A 21,240-nucleotide genomic window follows, 5' to 3' on the forward strand; every position below is an offset into this window, starting at 1 on the left:
CCATCAATAACGAAGGCAGACCGAGACCGTATTCACAACCAATGGCGTAAAAAATGAAGCATAAATTATTATTTTTGCGCACTATAATATATAATGCTTATAAACATTGCAAAATTTGCCAAAAACTTACTTTACTGTAGGTATGTAACTGCATTTGCTTTTCAATATGACATTCACTGTTTGCGACCTAATTTTACTATATACTATTCAAACTAGTTCGGGGGCCCGCGAGGTCAAATAAATTTAACATCGCTGATTTAGATTATTCCTTTAGTTTGTACAGGAAGCTGGTCAATCGTTCAGGCGAGCATAGTGTTTTTTTTTTACACAAAAATAACCAAAATAAATAATCCTGATGGATGGAAATGTAGGTCACAGAGATTTTTAATGGAGAGGTAAGGGAGGCAAGAATGACTTGCATTTCACACGATGAATTAGTCCCTGAGTTAAGTCGAGCAAGACCAAAGATGTTACGAATGGCTTCAGCAATAGCTCTAAAAAAAAGTTGGCAACAAAGCCACCGGTAATACCAACAATAGGAACTCAAATAATCAATCCAACCATTCAAAGCATCAAGCAAAAGTTTTGGATTCTTCCGTTCTACTTGTCACTCTAAATCTTCGTAGCAGGCTGGCTCGACACGTGTTTCCGACAAAGCAAGCAGCTACCACCTTTCAACTCACCTTCCATGCATATTTAGAACCATATGTACGCCCCGGACAGTACCGTTTCCTTCTTTCAGCAGCCCCCCCCCCCGGAAATAAACGGCACAGAATGAATAAAGCCACCACACAAACCAAACGCTCTAGCATCGTTTCAAGCTTTTTGCTCTCTTTTTATTTGTCTTTTCCGTCCAAACATCATCGCCTGTATCATCCAACGATGATTGCTGTTACAGATGGACAGGTCTCGGCGGATGGAGATACTTCAGCCACCCGTTACCGTTGCAGACGCGTTCCGGATGGGAAGGTTTCCGTCGTATGACGAGATTTCCTGGATGCCGTGCCACCAGTAGCTGTGCGAAGTACCGGGTACTGGTTACGTATCACTGATTTCCGTCCCAACACCGTTAGCCGCAACGAATCGTTACGAGTGCACTCCAGATGTTTGGCAGAACTTATAGACCTATCTTGATTGTCTGATTTTCCTCAGACATGTTTGTTTCCGGTGATTACCGGCCGACACACGCTCACTTCATTCCACTTTGCAAATGTTCAATAAATAATAGCATCAAGCATAAAACTGAATACAGAAGGATTGGACTGTGTAATACTAGGTGTTATAGGCAGATGGTTTAAAATTAAAAACAGAATCCCTTAGCACGGGAGCGGTAGTGAGGACGCAACGTTAAAATCTTTTGCAACTTCGCAGGCACTGTTTGTTGTCGATTACAGGAGGTTTGATAGCACGCTTTCTATTTTAAGGGAGGCAGTCGTACTGCTTTCTTGTCGGAGTGTGAGTTTAGTTCTCCGTTGACATTTACGTATAGATTTACGATACATTCAGTTGTTATAGCTTTTTACTGAAAATGATTCAATTTTTCCCCGTCGCTCCCTCATCGACATATCGTTTTATCACAGTAAACATTGTGCTGAGGGGCATTGTTTACGATTTTTTTTTGCTGACGATTCGTGCCTTTGGCTGTGGTGTTTTTCACTACAAAAACACACTTTTATATCTATGTACAACTCATCCACACCTGGTCCTGCTTAGAACCCTTCGTTTTCTAAAACCCTTCGCGAGCCTTGCGGAACTGGGGCCCTGCAGGAGTATCTTCCACGCATGGGACTTGCACTAGATTGAAGTAAACCGATCCTGGAGACAGAGAAAAAATGGGAATGCAGTTAAAATTGTGTTTAGCTAGTTATTTGTTGTCATATCAAATAAAGCTCCCAGACGCTTACCCATTACTTGGGCCGCGGACGTGTTCGTTTGCTTCAGGCACTCGAATAGCATATCATCGCACTTGCAGTGAGACCTGTAGTAAAGGATAAATAAATTAAAAAAAAAAACATTACCAGTTTCTAGTCAAACCAAGCCATTAGTTTGATCGGCTTACTTAGTGTAAATAGAGTTATTGCTTAGATTGTAGCGCTTTTGGTACGCTCGCACCTTCATCGGGCACAGATCGTGCGTGCGGCAGCACCGGTCCATCGTGGCGTCGTCGCCCAGGTCGTGATAGCTTTCCGCGATGTCACCGGTGCCGCACCACTTCGTGCCCGGTATGATGCCGCTGAGCAGCGAGAACGAGCTCGAGTAAAAGATGCCCCGCTTGCTGCTGCGGTTCTTCATGATCATTGCCAGGAAGCCGCCGTTGCTTGATCCGCCCGTTTGGCCAGCGCTGCCGTTGCCGGTTTCGTCGCTCGGATCGTCCGGTCCGGCGATCCGGTAGGCGACCGAGGACGCGTCCGGTGCCTGCGTCGCCCGGTAGCTGTTGCGCTCGTTAAGCCGATCGACCTGCTCGCACTGCTCCATCAGCTTGATCATGTCGCGGAAGGAAATCTCCAGCGGCCGGTTGATAGCGGACAGGTTGCGCAACAGCTCCACGCCATCAGCATCATTGCTAGAAAACAATCATTAAAGTAGTATGGGTTTTTTTTTGCTGTCGCATTTTATTCACCGCCACTCTATCGATAATAAATTGCAATAAATAAAAGATGCTAAACTTACTAGATCTCGATCAGCTCGCACCCGATCAGACGCTTGGCAGGGCCGAGCTCTACCACCGCTACTGTTTGGTCGTGAAAGTAGATCATCCGCAAACTTTCCACATCCAGGCGGCGCTCGCTGGAAAGCAGAGACGGGTAGAAAACAGAAAGTGCAAAATGGCCATTAACAAACGTACACATCTTCACCGGAACGTGGCAGTCCGGTTCTAGTTTTCGTTTTGGTCAGCGGCGGGAGGAAACAAAGAAAACAGCGAGAAATATGGCAAGCAGGCAGGCGAAACAGATACGGACAAAGCAAACCAATTGAGGACTGCTGCATTACTGCCGCCGTACTACTTCATCTTGGCCGGTGGACTAGATCAGCAAATCGACTCCGCAGGGGAGGGCTGCAGCGCAGGCGTACCCCGCTCACATCCGCAGGCAAGATGGACACACTCCCATGCACTCCCTGATATATCCTCTCAGAGTCAGATAACAGATGCCAAGCGACCGCTTCTTAGCAACGAATCCGCTAACGTGTGTACGGCATTGGTGATTTAAGCGTGGGAGAAGTTCGTGTAATGATTTAGGCGCATGCGACGCCTATGCGCGTTCATTCTACGCATACGCTTTTCTCCGTCAGCGCTAGTTGCCGGCTCAAAGCAAAATCCAAAAGACTACACTTGTTAAAAAAACCCCCCACGCCACAACCAACAGCAACAACAAGGAAAAACCGGCTAAAATTAGCGACTGTCTCGCACGGCGGCGCGCGAACGCGTACGCGTATCACGTGCAAGGGACCGCGGGCCGATGGCCGAGAAACGCTGAAAGCCAGCTAAAGTGAAAGTTCGTCGGGTTCAGCGGCATCGCTGTCTGTGTGTGACTTCAGGGTCCGTGGGAGAAAAACAAAGTAAAAAAAAAAGCGCAACGTGGGATGCAAATCGAAACGCAACCACAGTGCAGTGGTTGCACACAACGGCTGGGCGACGAGCCAATTTCACAGCCACCTTTCTTTTGCTGAGACGTGCTGTCTACTAATTGCCTATATGGTTGTTGGAGTGCTGGTAAGCACGCTCCAGCACCCACGGAGGAAGATGCTCTAATTTGTGTGGTTTATGTTGATAGTTTTTACTTTTCTTCCTGCCACCCGCTTTATGAAGGATCGATGTTTATCCCAGCTTTATGTTTGTGCGTGATTTCTCCACTGAAGATCCACTGAGCTGAGCTGAACGCCCGACGAGAAACCGGATGCGTCTACATCCGTCATTAAGCGATCTCTTTCTCCTTCCATGCCAAAAAACAAAACACACATCACACGCCCCTGGCGCTGGCACTTTGCCCCTTACCTGTAGGTTTTCATCGCGTCCATCAGCCGTCGCTCGACGATGTGCGTAAAGCCCGGTATCTGTGACAGCTGGAACGGCAGGGTGGGTTTAGCGCGGGCCGTCGTCAGCAGTTTGCCGCTGAGAATGCCGACCAGCAGGACCAGCAGAAAGCGGTAACAGCGCGGCGACGGTTTCCAGTACGCCCGTCTCGACAGTGCAGCCATGGCCGAGTTTTGGAACAGCATCTTCGGTTCTGGAACGAACAAGCCAACAAACAAACAACTGCATGTTAAAGAAAGAAAAAAACGAACGGCTTTCCCACAGCTAGCTAACTTCTTACAGCCTAAAACAACGTGGATTCAAACCGATGCAAGAACGTTGCGTAACGCATCGAGACAGCATCGGGGCGAGCATGCAAAACCGGTCGGCCTGATTTGGATGCACGTATGTAGATGGTATAATGAGGACGAAATAGGGACAGAGTGGTGGGTTTCATAATTCGGGGCGCAGATTTTGTGCAAAAATTCAAACACCGTGGCAGCTGGATCACCGATGGTCCATTGACGGCATATCATCTAAAACGGCCCATTCCCGCGGAATTGCTTACGCGGTTTTTAATTGCACGCTGCTTGTCGATGCAAAGGTGCAGCAGCAAACACACATTAGCAACCGATGCCTTTAACGACTATGAAGAACACGTGTTTCCAGGAATGTTACCACACGTTGCGAACATGTGTCGCGACGTGTTCGCGTTTGCTACAAGTGAGTAGGTACTTTCCGCGTACTTTTCGATGAAAGCACATCATACTGTCACTTATTGGAGCACAATGTTAGTAACATAAACAGTATGTATTTGTCTTTCAGCCTCACTTAACTGGTGTTGGGTTTCATAAATCTTTCGTTGAGATTCATTTATATGTATCTTCAGCAAACGCGAATCTTCATGATGAGTGATTCAAAATTCGAATCGAATCTCTAAAGATTTATGAACCTCTAAAGATGTTTTGAATCTCTAAAGATTCTTGAATCATCAAGGATTCATGAATCTCTAAAGATTAACAACTCTCCAAGGTTTCGCGAATCTCGAAAGATTCATGAATTTAAAACATTCATGAAGCCTTTAAGAATCATACATCTCCAGGGACTCATGAATCTTTAGACATGTATGATTTTCAAAATATTGAATTTGCGCGATCCCATGGTACAGTGGTTAACACGCACGACATGACAACATGCCCGTCGTGACGACGGAGAGAAAGACGCGATAGCCTGTATAGGCTGTGGCATGATCACGTAGCTTGTTACGGCACGAAGAATATTATTATTATTAATTTGTAGATTTATAAAATCCTTTTAGATTCGTGAATCTTTCGAGATCTTTCCTACCGAGATTCAGATTCATTAAATAATTTCCAAGATTCATTCAGATTCATGAATCCAACACTACACTTAACCCGTCGATCCAGGGCAATAATTAGTAATTTCAGCCATTAGGCGCTGCATACGAGTAACCGACAGCGTGAAAGTAGAAAATGAGACAAAGATGCTTACTGTTTTTCTCTCTCTCTCTCTCTCTCTCTCTCTCTCTCTCTCTCACACACACACACACTATGAGTTACTCTTTGATTACGGATTCGTTTACAAAGCATGTAACCAACGCATTGGTAATGACAATCTAGCGGCACAATCCCTATGAATTACGCCGTGCAACGCAAACAGAAACGATATCCTTTTACACCGAGAGAATGTTAGTATGGGGCAATTAGATTTTCTTGCATAAGGATTAGGCAATTAGGCAATTGTCGAATGATCGACTGTTACGTCTCAGGTGATTATGTTCATGAACCTACCGTAACGAATGTGTGATGTTCCATTCAACTTTATCTGCGAAAAGCTCAGATAGTCAAGCAGAAAGTTAGTATAAAGGCTAGGCCAATTGGATGCTTTTCTTAGTTCATGCAGTACAAAAAAGCTCTCTAGAAACTAAATAGACACTTCAAAGCGGTCAGAAACCACTCCAAAGAATCAAAGTGTGATGTAAGCTTAAGACCACTTAAAGGAAACTTTGAGGAGGCAAGCAAGTAGATAGTTGACAAAGAGTGTTTGTCATTGGCATCCTTCAGAAGAAGGAGAAAATGAAGAGTAAATAAGCTCGTCTCTGCTCGGAGGGGCGAAGATAAAAAAAAAAAAAAAAAAAAAAAAAAAAAAAAAAAAACAAAGTACTCTTACACTTCAACGTGTCTCGCTGTGTTTTGGTTAAACATTACCTCGTAGCGTTTAAAAATATCCAATGATTATCGGGATGTAACTACTACTTTTTTCCATTTTCCATCGACAACACCATATGACGATATTTGTCGACAGGGAGAGATGAGGAGAAACACTCATACACACACACACCTATATACTACCGCTTAAATCCTTCTCGAAACGTTCGCAACACACACACACACACACACAATGCTTCGGCTGACAAGAAGGTCATCGATAATTGCCAGACAACACCTTCACGCTCCATCCCTGCTCGACTCGCTTCGCTTCGAATAAGCTCTTCTTTCTGCCCTCGTTATTTCTATCCCCTCCTTGCGCTTGCGGTCGGCATGAATATTGCGGTTCCCCGTTGATTACCCGCCGCGCGCGAATGTTTGCCAAATATGTGCAACGCATCGTTTCCCTCGGATCAATTTTTGGACTACGGGCATGGTTGGGGCAGCATGGGGAAAGCACTGGGGACCAGTCAAAGAACGTCGTAAAACACTTTTTGTACTGTTTATGTAATATTGAGGCGAATAAATGTTTTGTTAAATACCGCAGACACTAATCTGTGCAGTTGGCGTTAACACCGAAAAGGTCAACCGTGAAAAAAAAACCAAACGCAGGTTTCCATTATACAACTGGGTTGACAAGATAATGGCATGACAAATTGGGTTCGACCGCAGCGCTATCCTTAGCTTGGGGTAAATTCATTCGTTTAGTAACTTTCAAAGCGCAATTAAACGGTTGACTGTGCTTGACCCAAAACAGTCACATTGATGCCATTGCTACATTTAGGTATCATTAAAGCTGATAACAGTCAGAAGGCTAATAACAATAAATTGTTTACATTATAGAAGAAAAAAAACAAGCGACTAAATAAACTGTTTATCGTGCAATCTCTGCTGGTCTCATCACCCCAGCTATTCGGCTACTCCGTATGCATCACACACTCCGTTCTCTACTTCACCCGTTACCTGTTCAGGTTGGTAATGGCACAAGTGGTACACGATGAGCATGATCATCGGTACGTGACACTTTGGTCGATATTTATTGCCTCTTCACATGGCACTACGGCAAGAGCAATAGCAAAATGCACCCAACCTGCACCAAACCCTACTCGTACCCCGCATTGTGCAACATGTTTTGTAGTGTACGTTGCCCCAATGGACCATTGTCCCCGACATACTAACACTGGCTGGCCAGTTCAACAGTTCGCAAGCGATACGCTAATGCGTTCTTCAATTTCAATTCCATTGGAGTGGAGTGCACCACTCGACCATCTACCGGCATAGGCAAATCCCGCCCGGTCTCACTGACGATCGGCCCTTTTTGGCAGTCGTAATCGCTCTGGTGCAAGCTTGGGCGAAGCAAAATGTGCGAAGCGTGCGTAATGAGGATTCCGAGTCGAAAAAAAAGGAATAATCTATTCCAAGCACATTTAAATGACCAACAGGCCCGAAGGGATGGGCATATCACTTTCCTACCACCCTCAGCATTGCGCAACCAAACTCGGCTTGCGGAGCGTGGAATATGAGATGAGGTCGCAGAAGAAAAACAAAAGGTTTCTGGAATTGATAAAAAGATGGGGATTATCCATGCATTACGTAACGCACCGAACGACATTCATCAATTACCACGCTCAAAGTGTTGGTTCTTTTCTGGCATCTTTTATAAGAAACGCTACAATCATTACGTACTTTATGGATATTCCCCGGAAAAGAAGACCGTGGCCGGTAGCTAGAACAAGTTACCCGGCAACAAAAGGAAGAACGGACAGTCACACATGGCGGTAATTGGAGGAGGGGTAATTATGATGAGAACGGCGTGTGGTGGTCTTTAGCAACGATCAGAACAAAGCCTCCCTCCCCTCCTCCATGCAACTCTTGACACGATGGCTGCTTCAGGTAACACAGAGCGAGATTACGACACGAAACAATGGTCACCAAAACCAACCAATGATAGTTGGCGGGTAGGGTGGTGTGTATGACACACACTTTGACGAAAAGCTGCAGTGACAAGGTGTATTTTTTGTTGTGTTGTGAGGGAGTGGCCTTTTTTTTGCAACATCTAAAAAGAAAAGGAAATGGGCACCTGCCGAAACGGGGACATGACCCCGAGAGAGAAAAGTAGCAATTTGTGGGGTGGTGGTTGTTCCGCCGTGTTTCACACGAATCTAAACCCGGGTGTTGAACTACGTCTCACCGTGTCGAGGGTGGGCACGGCTATCGATTAGGTCATCCACATCTTCATGCGTTCAATCCGTTGATAGGGGTATTTGTTGTGTGCCAAATATGCGTAGACAAACAGGATCAGGAAACGAACATGAATCGAATCCCAGCCGAACTGTCCCTCGGTAGCATGGAGAAACAGGAATGGGTCAATACATCGTCACAATCGTAGCAGTTTGGCATGAAAAGTTGCCTCGATCGTGCGATCAAATCGTCGTCGCATCAACCATCGTCTCGTGTGCGAATAATATCCAGCGTTGGGTAAATCCGTAAGATATCATCATTTGGCGTCTGCCATACGATGAGTAACGCCTATTGAGGTGCGCTATTATGGAGTCTGTAAGAAAAAAAAACAAACCGCTTACCCTTCCTCTTGCAATGCGTTATGTACGTTATGTATTATGCAAACGTTGCCCGACTGAATACTCCGACAAAACTGCATCGCGGATGAGAAGTAAAAGAGAGAGAGAGAGAGAGAGAGAGACAGAGAGAGAGCAAAAACCACACACCTAGCGTGAAAGTTTTCCTCGCTTTGCCGTTCGTGCTAAGCTTTCTGAGGCCTCACTGGTCTAAGTGGTGTTTGTTTGTGTGTGCGAATGAACTTTAGGTTTCATTTTTTCCTCTGTTTTTTTTTTTTGTGCGCATCCGGATTGTACTGCCGAGACACTTGAAGCAATTTCTAGAGAAAAGCTGGCACCAACAGGATAGTAGAGGTTTAAGTGTATGTGTGTGTGTAAGTGTGTGTTTGTGCGCGCAAATGGCTCAACGTGTTTATTGAAAGGGTCTGCCCCTAATGTATTCCGTTTTCGCTACTCATTATCCTCCCGCCACTTCTCCGTTCCCTGCTGTACCTCCAACATCCCTCATGACTGGGCTTTCCAAGGATGGAAAATTTCCCCTTGCTCGTCTCGCTGCATTGACTCACCGCTGTGTACTAGCTCTGTCACGCACGTAAACAGGCACCGATCGATCGCATCATTATCCCGCAGTGTGTGTTTGCTGGAGTTGCATTTCACCCAGCAAAGCGGTTGCCCCAGCACCGATCAACACATCAATATTGAGCGGATAGCCCTTTCGGACGCTTGGATCGCTTCTACGGCACCGCTAAGCTCAACAACAAAAAATTGGAAGCCATTTGCCATCCGGAAAGGAAACGGAACAAGAAAAAAAAGCAAGCAAATACGCATAAGAAAGCGACACCGGTGGCACAGTTTCTCACCGACCGACACAAACCCGTTCGTGTCGATCTTGGGTGAAATGGAACTGCCACTACACCGCTATCGATGACTGAACGGTGAGAAAGTGAGGCATCCGATCCCAATAGTGCGCGAACGCAGCGACGAACTGTCAATGCTTCATGCTGCCGTACACGTGCGCACAGCGTTCGAGGCGTAGCCTAGCCGCCCACCGGCTACTATTATCGATCGCGGCGAGTAGTAACCACACGTTCTAGATGCCCTCTCACACCACACAAACACACATTCCTGCAGCACGTGTATAAATAATGAGGAGCCGACTGTTATGTGATGCGAGGATGATGATTAGTGCCGCCCCTTTCGCCCTGTTAGACGGCCCTGAATACTTGCGCTAGGAATGCTGGCTCATAGTTTATTAAAGGCCCCAAACGCCCAAATTCTCACCGATTAATGGTAACATGTTGCTGTTACAAACGAAACTGTTCTGCACCCCGGTATCGATGACACCGTCACGGTAACGTACCTTCGCTTTGGCAGTGGCAGTAGTTGGAGTTTCGAAATCAACCCAGCGCGGCGATGTGAGGTTGCTTGTTGAATTGCGCTGCACTGGAACGCGTTGCAATTGATTGAGGTGCGCTGGTCGAGAAGTTGCGTAAAATGCGGTTCGAGCTGCTCTTCAGAGCCGTATCATTCTCCGCTAGGTTTGCGCCGACACCGAACGGGCGATGTTTGTAGGCGAAGAAACGGCACCAAAGCTACCAGAAAGCTACCAGAAAGTGCGTAAATTTAACACCTTTCACCCTGCTACACCAGAAATCGGGGTATGGCTTACGGCGGGAACAGCGGGAAAACACTTTGTACCTTTGGTGGTTTACCCAAGGCGCTTTGAAAGATGTAGCACCGAAATGCACTTCAAAAAGTTTTTGGGATTTTGCTTATTTTTTGCAATTTTGGTTTTATTCACTTTGCCCAGCAAGAAGATGAGCTTGCTTTGTGTGTGTGTGAAATGTTTTTTTCGTTGTCTTTGTCTGCTGTGTACTAAAATTAAGCGATGCAATTTTTATAATCCGCGCACAAAACACCACCTAACGGATTCAGATCGCACACTGACGACGAACCCGTTCGACAATCACGTGCGGTTCGATCACTCGACGCGGTTCAGACAAAAGCTCCGGCACGACTGAGAGCGCTCGCATGATTGCCGGGCCGCACGTCTCGGGCTTTACGGTAGACAACGTGACTCGTACCTCCTCTGCCATTCCTCGGCGGACCGGTGGGGCTCACCTGGTGGAGACTTTGGCGGAGCAAAGTGAGTAAAATGAGACGTTACGCAGCGGAGTCGCGAGCGGGGTTTAGTGTGTGTGTGTGTGTGTGTGTGTGTGTGTGTGTGTGTGTGTGTGTGTGTGTCTTATTTTATTTGCAGTTCGGTTTGGGTGAAAGGAACCAACGGATGGCAAGCTTTCGGTGCAGCATGGCAGCAAAACTTTCGATAGGGTTGTTAGAAAAAAAACGGGCTTGTTGTTGTTTGCTCCGGAGGTCTTTGGACTGATCGATAAAACGAACTAACGACTTCTGACTTTGCTGATTATGTTGATAGAGTATTTTCTTTGGCAAACATAATGTATGCACACGAGTAACCAGCAGGATAAATCAATGCAATCAAATAGAGTCTTCTAGGGGTTACTTTGCTGCTCAGTCCGAGTAAACAGTTGTTCATCCCTGTATAAAATTCTCTCCATCTTGAACATGCACCACGTGCGATGTACTTTCACCGTTGATCGTGGCACGGCTCTCATGCCGACGACGACCGTCTCTATTTCGAATCGAAGCTTCATGAACTCGCGGGAGCGCCGTGGAAAGCTTTTAGCAACAGCAGCAGCTAGCTGAACAATATACTGAGTATGAAAAATATGTGTTCACTAGCTATATCGGATCTTCTGATCACTCCTTCATGGTAATGCTGCAGCTAATGAAGTGCAGCCATCTCAAATTGCAAAACGAACCGTAGATGATGGCTTCCGAGTGCTAAATTATTCTTTCAAGTGAACGTAACGTCGTTCCCTTCTAATGTCTTTTTTGTGTGTAAACCTCCAAAGATTCGATTCCTACGAAGCTCAACCCAATGAGCAACTGAGCGTAACTAAACGAAGGACATAAAAAAGCATTGATCGACCTTAGAAAATTGTAAAACCGATTAATGTACAAAAGTATCCTCATCTTGGTTGATGAACTCAAAAATCAGTGTGTCATGATTGATTTCTAACGTCCTTAGCTTTGAACAAATCCGATCACTATTTTGCTTTTCATGTTGTTCATGCATCCAGTGTCAATTAAGTTGTTTTTTTTTTTTGCAATAATGTTAGCAAAAGTTAACACGAACCAGTTATTTTTTAAATGCATAGCGAAGAGAATAGAGCACCATAGGACAAGCCTAAATCGATGAAGCTAGCTCACGGCCTAAGTTTGGAGTCCTTGCTTAAGAAGCGGTGCCTTCGTGTGGTAAATAAAAAAAACTGTTGCCATGATGATTTCATCGAAAAAAAAATAAGTCACATTATTTTCTATTCTAAGTCTATTCTTGAACTTGATTTGAATTAAGTCCAGGCATTTCAATCAATCTTTTTTTTAAAATGCTTTTATGCTTTATGCTTAAGGCGAACAGTTGACATTGTAGTAGTCAAAACGCCTGACCAACTTTCAGAAATGACTTTGGAATTCGCTCAGAAAACACAAACATAAGCCAAAAGATATAGAATATCCGAATTAGCAACAAAACAAATCTAATAAACTTTAATTAAAATAAAAAATGTTTGTTCTCGTGATAGTCTCTATAATTATGTTTTAAAAAAATTAATTTTAAACATATCCGTACTTGCGGTCTGCCGCAACATTCAGTCAGGCCCGTGAAAGGATTTGAATGATGTGAAGAAACTATACGTGTATAATTTACTGACTCTCTACTCTTATAGTATGACATTTTACACCATATTCATTTAACTTTTTTTAATTATTCCGGAGGGACAGCTATGCCGTATTGCTTACTACTCTCTCAACTTTTATTATAGTAATATGGAATTACAGACCACTCAGTATGTTCAAACTCCAATGCAATACCCCCGTTAGTAAAATTAACATTTTTTCAAAGTGAAAATAAGATTTTCGGAATGGAGGAATTCGCATTCGATTTTTTTAAAGATACACCAGAGATGTCAAACATAAGGCCCGCGGGCCACATGCGGCCTGCAAAGCCATTCAATCCGGCCCGCGCAGAAGTTTGGCAGTTATTTAAATGAAACTTAAGTAGATTGTTGATTACGAGTCAGGAATAATGGATGTACTAATTTTTATCCACTGAGGAAGAAGATTTCAACATTCAGTCTCTATAGTTCGATTAACGGAGTGTGAAGTAAGTTACTCATAGTGGCTGTTTTTGGGAAGACATCCGCGAAGATGGCATGTAGCATGGGAGGATTTCTGGGAAATTCGGTAACTATATATCGGAATACCGCTTTCTTCACTTCAACGATGAGGATACTCTTTAGCTAAGCTTTTCATTTCATTTCATTTCATTTATTTAATACAATATCCGCCATCAAGGCTAAATATAATATACTTAAAACTGATTTAATACTAACAAATAAACAAAATAATTCATGAAAAACTAAGCCTAACTAACCTAGTCTTGACCTAGCAAAAAAAGAAAAAAAACAAGAGTAGAGCGTAGAGACTATCATAAACTTAACAAAAAAAAAAGAGAGTAATAGAAAACTAAGGAGAATAATTAAAGGGAATTAGAAGAAAAAATACGGTTACGGAAAGAGTTAAGAGAGGAGTCGAAATCAAAGAGATAGTAAAAGTGGTTAAACAACCTGAAACAGGACAGAAGAGGGTCATTGAAAGTATAAAGAGTATGACGTGTTTCAATTGACAGAGGATCACGTGGACGAAGAGAACGAGAGGGAACATACAGCGAGATGGACGAGAGTAAATCAGGAGCATCAGTAGCAGAAAGTAATAAGCCACCAATAAAACAAGCCTGAAACACTTGGCGGCGGAAGCTTAAGGAGTGAAGATTGAATAACTGCAATCGCGTTTCATAGGGAGGTAGTGAGGCAGCACCGAACAAACGACGAAAGGCAATCCTGGTAAAGAGGCGCTGAATGCTTTCAATTCTCGAACAGCCATCAATAGTGGGAGGATTCCAGATGATACTAGCATATTCAAGAATAGGCCTTACCAAAGCACAATAAAGGATTCTTAGGATGCTTTGATCTCTAAAAATAGAGGTAAAACGTAAGATAAACCCAAGGGTTCGATTTGCTTTTAGTAGCACCTCATCAAGCTGCAGTTTAAAGTTAAGACGACAGTCAAGTATAATACCAAGGTCACGGATGGACATAACACGAGAGAGGGAAGTGCTAGAGAGAGTATAGTTAAATAAAATAGGAAAAAGAGAGTGAGAGAAAGAAATAACAGAACATTTTTCGGGACACAGGCGAAGTAAATTAGATGAACACCAATGAACAAATGCATTGAGGTAATGCTGAAGTCTCAGACAATCAGAAGAAGAAGACACTGGTAAAAAGATTTTGATATCATCCGCATAAAGGAGATGACCATCAGGAGGTAAAACATTACAAACATCATTGATGAACAAAGAAAACAGAAGTGGACTTAGCACACAACCCTGAGGGACACCTGACGTACAAAAAAACTCCTCAGATAAGTACGACCCGGTTTTAACCCTGCATGATCGATTACTTAAATATGAGGACAGCCAGCTAATAATGCCATCACCAAAACCAAGTTTAGACAATTTAGCTAATAATAAAGAGTGAGGTAAACTATCAAAAGCAGCATGAAAGTCGGTGTATATTGCATCAAGTTGGGTACCGGCCTCAAAAGATCTAAAAATATTGGAAATAAAAGACATGAGATTAGTTGAAGTAGACCTACCAGGCATAAACCCATGCTGTTTAGGGCTAATAGCTGAACTACAACTATGAAGTATGGTTGGAAGGATACACAGCTCAAAAGTTTTGGCTGTGGCGCAAGCAAAAATCAGTCCGATATCTTTAAAAATCATGAAAAACCAAGCACTTCCAAAGGCGTGAATTGTATGAGGCCGATTAGAAGTTGGTATTCTCTTTTCCTTTAAACCTGCTGTCCTTATTTTAATTATATTTCTATTTTTCTTATTCATACTCAATTAAAGATGGTGGAGTATTTGTCATGAAAGTTGTATAGCAGGCTAGGAAAAAATGCAGATACAATTCTAGGTCAAAGAATAAGTCCTTAATGAGTTTCGCCAAAAGCACCATGCGGTGTAGTGGGTGATGTATAAAACAAAACCTGATCAATCAAAAACTCAAAAACTTAAAATATCTTAATGATATATTTTAGTATAAAAAGGTAGAATTTTATTCACCGCCTAACCCACCACCCACACACCCACACAAGTGCTCAAGTGCGGCCCGCGGGAATATTATCTAATCCGGCCCGCAACCCAAAACGAGTTTGACATCACTGAGTTAGTGTATCTCAGTGATGTCAAACTCTGGTCCAGTCAAGACTGGTCGCAGTAAATTTATTTAAAGTTTTGCATGCAACTTTGCGACTGGAGAGCTTTTGATTTACGCCAACGCAATAAATGCAATATAATGTTTTAAATATAGTGAAATAGCTCCATGCATTTTTCACACGATAAAACTTTTTTATATTATTAGTTCTTATTAATTTCGCACAAGTCAGTTGGTTTCACAAATATTGAAACATTTGAAATCAAAAATGAACATTAAAAAAAAACCATTGTTTTTTACGAGTTCAACGATGGTAAAAGTTCTTTTTCATTAGGGATCAGTTATTCATCTGACATGGTATTACTTGTTCATAAAGATTTTTCAGTCGTTAAGGCTTTTGTATCATCCCCAAAATATCCTCAATATTTTTTTTTATTTTTTTTGCGGCGTGGGAGGATGGAGTCATCAACAAGCGATATTGCTCTGTCTTTGTTATTTCTGACTGATCACACTTTGGCCCCTCTGTTGTCGATCCTGAAATTAATAAACATTACAATTACAGTGGAGCGCCGTTTATCCGGGTACCTTTTATCCGGCTTTCCGTTTATCCGTGCTGTTGAGAAATCACAGTTCAATACAAAGGTGACATTGCGTTCTGAGGAAGGTATTTGAAAAAGCGGTTATAAGAGCACATTGTCTTAACAAAAAACATTATAAGTCATGGCATATTTCAAATATTCTCAGTGGAAAGACATGAATTTATTAAAAACTGGGTTATTTTTATCAAAAAATGAATTATTTACATTAATTGCAATTAACTGCAATTGCCAGTTGCAACTTAATGTTGTCCCATACAATTTGAGAATATCTGATCATGCAAATACCCAAATATTGTAAGAGTTTAATAAAAAAAATAGTTAAAGAAAAAAATATTTCCATAAAACCCAATAACTTAGGTGAACACAAAATTGAATTTAATGTTTTTAAGGTTATCAAATAAACTCAAATAATTGTAGACTATTGTGGACAATAAAATTTTGTTTCAAATATTCACCCAAGAGACCTAACGTAATTACATTTTTACCTGAAAATTTTGTTAGAAACTGGAACTGAAACAAAAAACTAGAATAAAGTCATTTTTGATGCTGGTACTAATGGTGCGATATTTTTTTTTTTATATTGCAATTAGTTTTTCATGGGTTTACTTATTTCTGCGGTTTTTCTCCCTCTTCACACATACGCACTCACAAGCCATCGCCTCAGCTAACAGTTCGTTGAAACCTTAGGCCGGGGTCTATGAACATGTTCCAGCAACATTTGTTCAATGGCAACATGTTGAGACGTTAGCAACATGACTCTTTCTTTTACATACATAAAATGTTATAATAAACATGCCAATTGTTTTTTTTGTTAATAATTTTTTTTTACTTCTCAGGCAAGTTTTGCGTCAAAATGTTCATCCAGATAGGAGATAAAATTTATTTAATGAGCTGCTACAACTATGTTTATCGTTTTTCGAGATTTTCTGCTACAGTTTGTTGGAAATGGTGCAGAAAGTGAGGTAGCAATTGCGAAATAAAAATTTCACATTATTTTACATAGTTCCGTAACAGCCATGAATGTGAAAGGTTTCAATAGAGTCGATTCAACGATTTCAATAGTCGAGATTTCACACGTCTCACGCGTTGTTGATGATGGTCTCCCAAGATCTGGTACGGGAACTCATTTCTAAAAAAAAAAGTTCTTTTCGGCATTGCTGCATTTCCTACTAGTTGCGTTACTTCCAGTCCATTTTAATTAGTGACGGAAAATTGTATAGTGAAAATGTTATGATTCCAGACTTCCTGCCACTCTGGCACTCAGCATCAGGCTTTCAAGCATGGGATCTTTTTTATTTATGTTTGGAAGATTGAATGAAGTATTTTTATCTATCAATTTCTTTGTAGGTAGATTTGTTGCTTTGTTCAAATTCATTTCAAAACTGTATGGTTTGTCCAGATCTGATAAGTAAATTGTAAGATTAAAGTCACAAAGTTACTATAATTTTGTAAAATACAAACTTAATTTGTATTAATTAGATAAAATGGTCAAACTCGTCAAATTTATTCAAGAGTGAAAAAGGAGAAAATTCAACGCAAATATTTTTTGTTTTTTAGCTAAACTAGAGGTTCTGTGGAAGTATTGTAATATTTGTAATTCAAATGTTGGGAAAGGATCTGGACATTAGCGTTTAGGGTCTGCTTATCTGTTGACCTGTAGCAGTTTGGTAATGAAATCTATAAAAATACGTCTAATTCAGCAAAATTCGTGGATGGTTTGTGTTCATCCTTGGGCAGAATTTCTGTTTAATGTCATGTATGTATGTATGTAAAAGAAAATGTGTACAGTCTGTTCCTGAGCTAAGTTGCTTTCGACTTACGTGGATTCCCAGATATGTAATTTTCTAAATTTGATAGCTTAACATTAAAATCAGTACAATTTCCTCCAAGAATTTATGTATTTATTGATTTATTAAAATTCAGTACAGACGTATTGCTCCAAAAATTGTCAAATGCAATGTTGCTTTTTTAAACCATTTTCAAAGCACTTACGCAGTTATCACACACAGCTTAATACAATGTAGCAATTCTCTCTTAATACAATTTAGCAAATTATTTTCTCTTTTACTATTGTTGTGTCAAATCAGTACCATTGGCGTCCCAAGCGCCACAGATTAAGCTTAAACGACTAGAAAATTGAATATCCATTGAAAAAAAATGAAAGCTCCATAGCTTCATTGGTTTGATCAATAGATGGCGTATTACAACTCATCATTCATTATATTGCTATCCTTTTCTTGCAATGTATTTCGACAAGTTTCATCTTATCATAATGCCTTCTAACTTTCTGAGCAAAAATCTATATGAATGGTCCGTGTGGTCGGTCAGATACATGGGTATCAACACCAACGACCATAACTCAAATCTCACTTGCTTCAGTACTGGTGGTTTCGGTTGGAGTTTAGTATTTAAACAATCGTATCGCCGTTCTAGTTCTAGCGATGCATAACTTCAATGCGAAACCATACAACAGTACAGGTGGTCCCCGAGATACACGGTTATTGGGGACCGAAAACGGCCGCAAAATACCGCGTATCTCGAATTTCCGCGTAAGTCGAATCTCGTGATTTCCAGCCAAAATATCACTAATATTCGTGCAATTTTGCAAGTAGGAGGTGGTTTTAGCCACCAAATTAATTATTTGATATGTTTCTAATGAATTGAACAGTTTTAAACCTTTTTAAATGGTATTTTACATTCGATCAATACGGAAATTATTTGGTATTTCACAATGGATGTGTCAAATGAGTACAATTTGCTCAAAGAACTGTCAAATTTTGAAAACCGCGTATCTCCGAATCCGCGTATAAGAGGTACCGTGTATCTCGGGGACCGCCTGTATAGAGGAAATGAGAAAGCTCTTCTCCAAGCGATGAAGCTCAACTGGTTGAGGTATCCCACCAACAGAGAGCGCCACCAGCTTTTTTGCTATTTTTAGAATGCATGAGTCGTTTGCCGTCTGCTAAACGAAGTCTTTCTATATTCCGTTTAGGTCAAGGATAATGTATTTACAAGGTTGATTTTTATCGCTTTTGCTGGGCGACATTGTGGGGGACATCTGTCACTCTCTGCATACAAATTTCATCACCCCGCACCAGCCCTCCCCAATTTTTATACCGGAGCCCCCGGAAGAGAAATGTCAAGTCGAGAAATGTCATTTTGCTCTGAACAACTTCACCTTGTCATTTATAACACCTTGGTTTAGGTAGATAACTTGAGTCTTTTAGAAGCCGTTTAGTGGTCGTTTAGTGGATTTGTGGCACTTGGGGTATCTCCCAATCCGCGGATAAAAGGTACCGCGTAAGTTTAGGTCTGCCTGTATTACCATGCCGGATAGATTTTAGATTAATCATAGTAGTCATAGTAACCGCTCTTTGCAGCAGATGTCAGTCTTTAACGAGATACGGTGGCAACATATACAACATCGTGAACGTGAACCAAGAAAAAAGGAAATAAACATTATTTTGAACATTTTGTGAAGATTATTTTATAGCTTTTGTTTGCACTTTATCGCACTATCCTTTTTAATTGTGCCGGGCATACAGAGATTCCGTTGGTACGCGCCGAATGAAACGCTTTTACAACATGATTCGCTGCAAAGTTTCGGGGCCAAAGGAAAGAACATACCGAATTAGAAGCGATCTCATTACGCTATCTGTAAGTTACACACCAATGAGATAGATGTTTAAAGGAAAGCGCGTTCATTATTATGTTAAATAATGTTTGCTATCGTACCACAAGCGACCGTTCAGCTAAACATTCCCGAGCATCGTCATCGGGTGATCCGCGAGCGGCAACCACATGCTGCAGCACTTCGATAGGTGTGCAAACCGTCCTTAATCGTGCATATTGACACAAATACTCGCCATTTGTTACATAGAGGATAACATATGGGAGCATAACGAATACAATAATATACAGCGTAAAATTGATAGATTTTTTTCGAGTCGATGTGGTTATGAAATTCTTTGAATGCGATGCAATGTCGGTATTAGAAATCAGCACATGTTGTACAGCGTTGAGGAGAAAAAATAAAGAAATACACATCAATGTGAACTATCTCGTCCAGAATGCGCATATGCGTGAGCAAACATCGCAAGACAAAGGAGCGTGACTAAAGTTCGACAAAGCTAGCTCGAAAAACAGCTGACAGTTGCCAAAACACGACGGACCTAGACAGCCAATGTACACAGCCCATAACGCCATAAACGCACTGACACACCGACCTAAGAAATGTCGTAGGACAGCTAGGCTAGGGAGTGACTTTTCTCGAATGGCTGGAACCCGAAATCCCAAAATAATAGTTGAAAAATACACAATTACCCGATGGGATTTACATAGAATGATCATCATTGAACGATTGGATATAAAATGTACTGTTCTGCAGGTACTATTACAATAGGTCGCACATGTGTCGTTGAAATTATGCTGAGAAAACTTCACATGAAGCAAAAACATCTCTCTTCTAGTCTTCGGCCTTCTCTTTCAAGCTCCTCTCTCGCTCGCTCTTTCTCTGACCAAAACGCGCTATAAATGAAAGAAAGAAAAACGCTCAAAAGTTCCTCGCAGGACAGCGAACTCGGCACTGTGTAGGGCTTGGAAAGAGCGAGCGTACCCTCTCTCTCTCTCTCTCTCTCTCTCTCTCTCTATGGATCTCTCACTCTCTCGCTCTCTTCGGCATGCTTCTGTAGCTGTCAAAATGTTCAACAGCGTACCAAAGGCCAAATTTGCAGCGACTCACGCGCTTCCCTATTTGGTGCTGAAGAGTAAATGAAATGGCCATGTGTACTCTAGGGATGGGCATTTTCAATACATTTTGAAATATACACACACACACATATTACTCCGCCAGAAAAGGTAGCGGCTCCGGCATCGTAGGTGCAACCTTCAAAACTTGCAACCGGCCCGAATCGTCATGACCATCAGTTCCGAACGGCTCCGAAATGCTCAGACGAGTTGAATGGAACCCAAGCACTTAAAAACGCAGCGTTTGTAGAACGTTTTGTAGCGCCAAAAGTAGAAAAGTTACAAAACGTTCCAAATTGCTTGAAGTCACTTGAACTTGAAGTCAGAAAGAATGTAGCAGAATGGTACCAGAAGAGAGCAAAAAGATGATTTTGCAAGCGCGCACACACACACACGCACGCGCGCAACTTACCTCTCTCCCTCATCTCCCCTCAAAGCACAGACCTAATTCTAGGATACCCCAAACGTCCAAAACGCGATGAATGGGTAAAACTATGGACCTGAGATGGGGCCCTATCTCAGTACCCAAACTAGTACCCAAAGGCAGACAATTTTGGACTTATTTTTTGAGAGAGAGCTAAAAGCTGATTCCTCCCCTCTTCTCCACTTCTCTCTAGAATTCCATTTGCATGAGTTCTAGGAGAAGGGGAAAGGGAAGGAGATGAGAAGTAAGTGAATTTAAGTTGATGAGGAAGGGGTGGGACACATTCACCAGTCACCGCC

The 21,240-nt window shown here is 42.1% G+C and overlaps 1 protein-coding gene across 3 annotated transcripts; it reads right to left on the minus strand.

The window, feature by feature from the left end:
* Window positions 1–806: 806 nt before the first annotated feature.
* LOC120906562 lies at window positions 807–10,833 on the minus strand. Of its 3 annotated transcripts, XM_040318325.1 has the most exons (7): window positions 10,486–10,833; window positions 10,177–10,419; window positions 3,995–4,226; window positions 2,671–2,787; window positions 2,060–2,563; window positions 1,905–1,978; window positions 1,700–1,815 (listed from the first exon to the last, which is right to left on the minus strand). In XM_040318325.1, the coding sequence occupies exons 3-7, from the start codon at window positions 4,216–4,218 to the stop codon at window positions 1,727–1,729; spliced, it is 1,008 nt and encodes a 335-aa protein (XP_040174259.1). In that variant the 5' UTR covers window positions 4,219–4,226; window positions 10,177–10,419; window positions 10,486–10,833; the 3' UTR covers window positions 1,700–1,726. The 3 variants fall into 3 exon arrangements, with proteins under 3 accessions (XP_040174258.1, XP_040174259.1, XP_040174260.1); XM_040318324.1 differs by having other exon boundaries at window positions 807–1,815; window positions 10,177–10,833; XM_040318326.1 differs by lacking the exons at window positions 10,177–10,419; window positions 10,486–10,833 and adding an exon at window positions 6,241–6,876.
* Window positions 10,834–21,240: the final 10,407 nt, after the last annotated feature.

The sequence above is a fragment of the Anopheles arabiensis genome, chromosome X (genome assembly GCF_016920715.1).
Source record: "Anopheles arabiensis isolate DONGOLA chromosome X, AaraD3, whole genome shotgun sequence".
Lineage (NCBI taxonomy): Eukaryota > Metazoa > Arthropoda > Insecta > Diptera > Culicidae > Anopheles > Anopheles arabiensis.

Coding starts and splice junctions, on each gene's coding strand:
- LOC120906562 (XM_040318324.1), bottom strand. CDS start 4,218: ATGCTGTTCCAAAACTCGGCCATGGCTGCACTGTCGAGACGGGCGTAC. Junction 2,788..3,994: donor GACGCGATGAAAACCTACAG/GTAAGGGGCAAA, acceptor TCTGCTTTCCAG/CGAGCGCCGCCTGGATGTGG. Junction 1,816..1,904: donor GTCCGCGGCCCAAGTAATGG/GTAAGCGTCTGG, acceptor CTCTGTCTCCAG/GATCGGTTTACTTCAATCTA.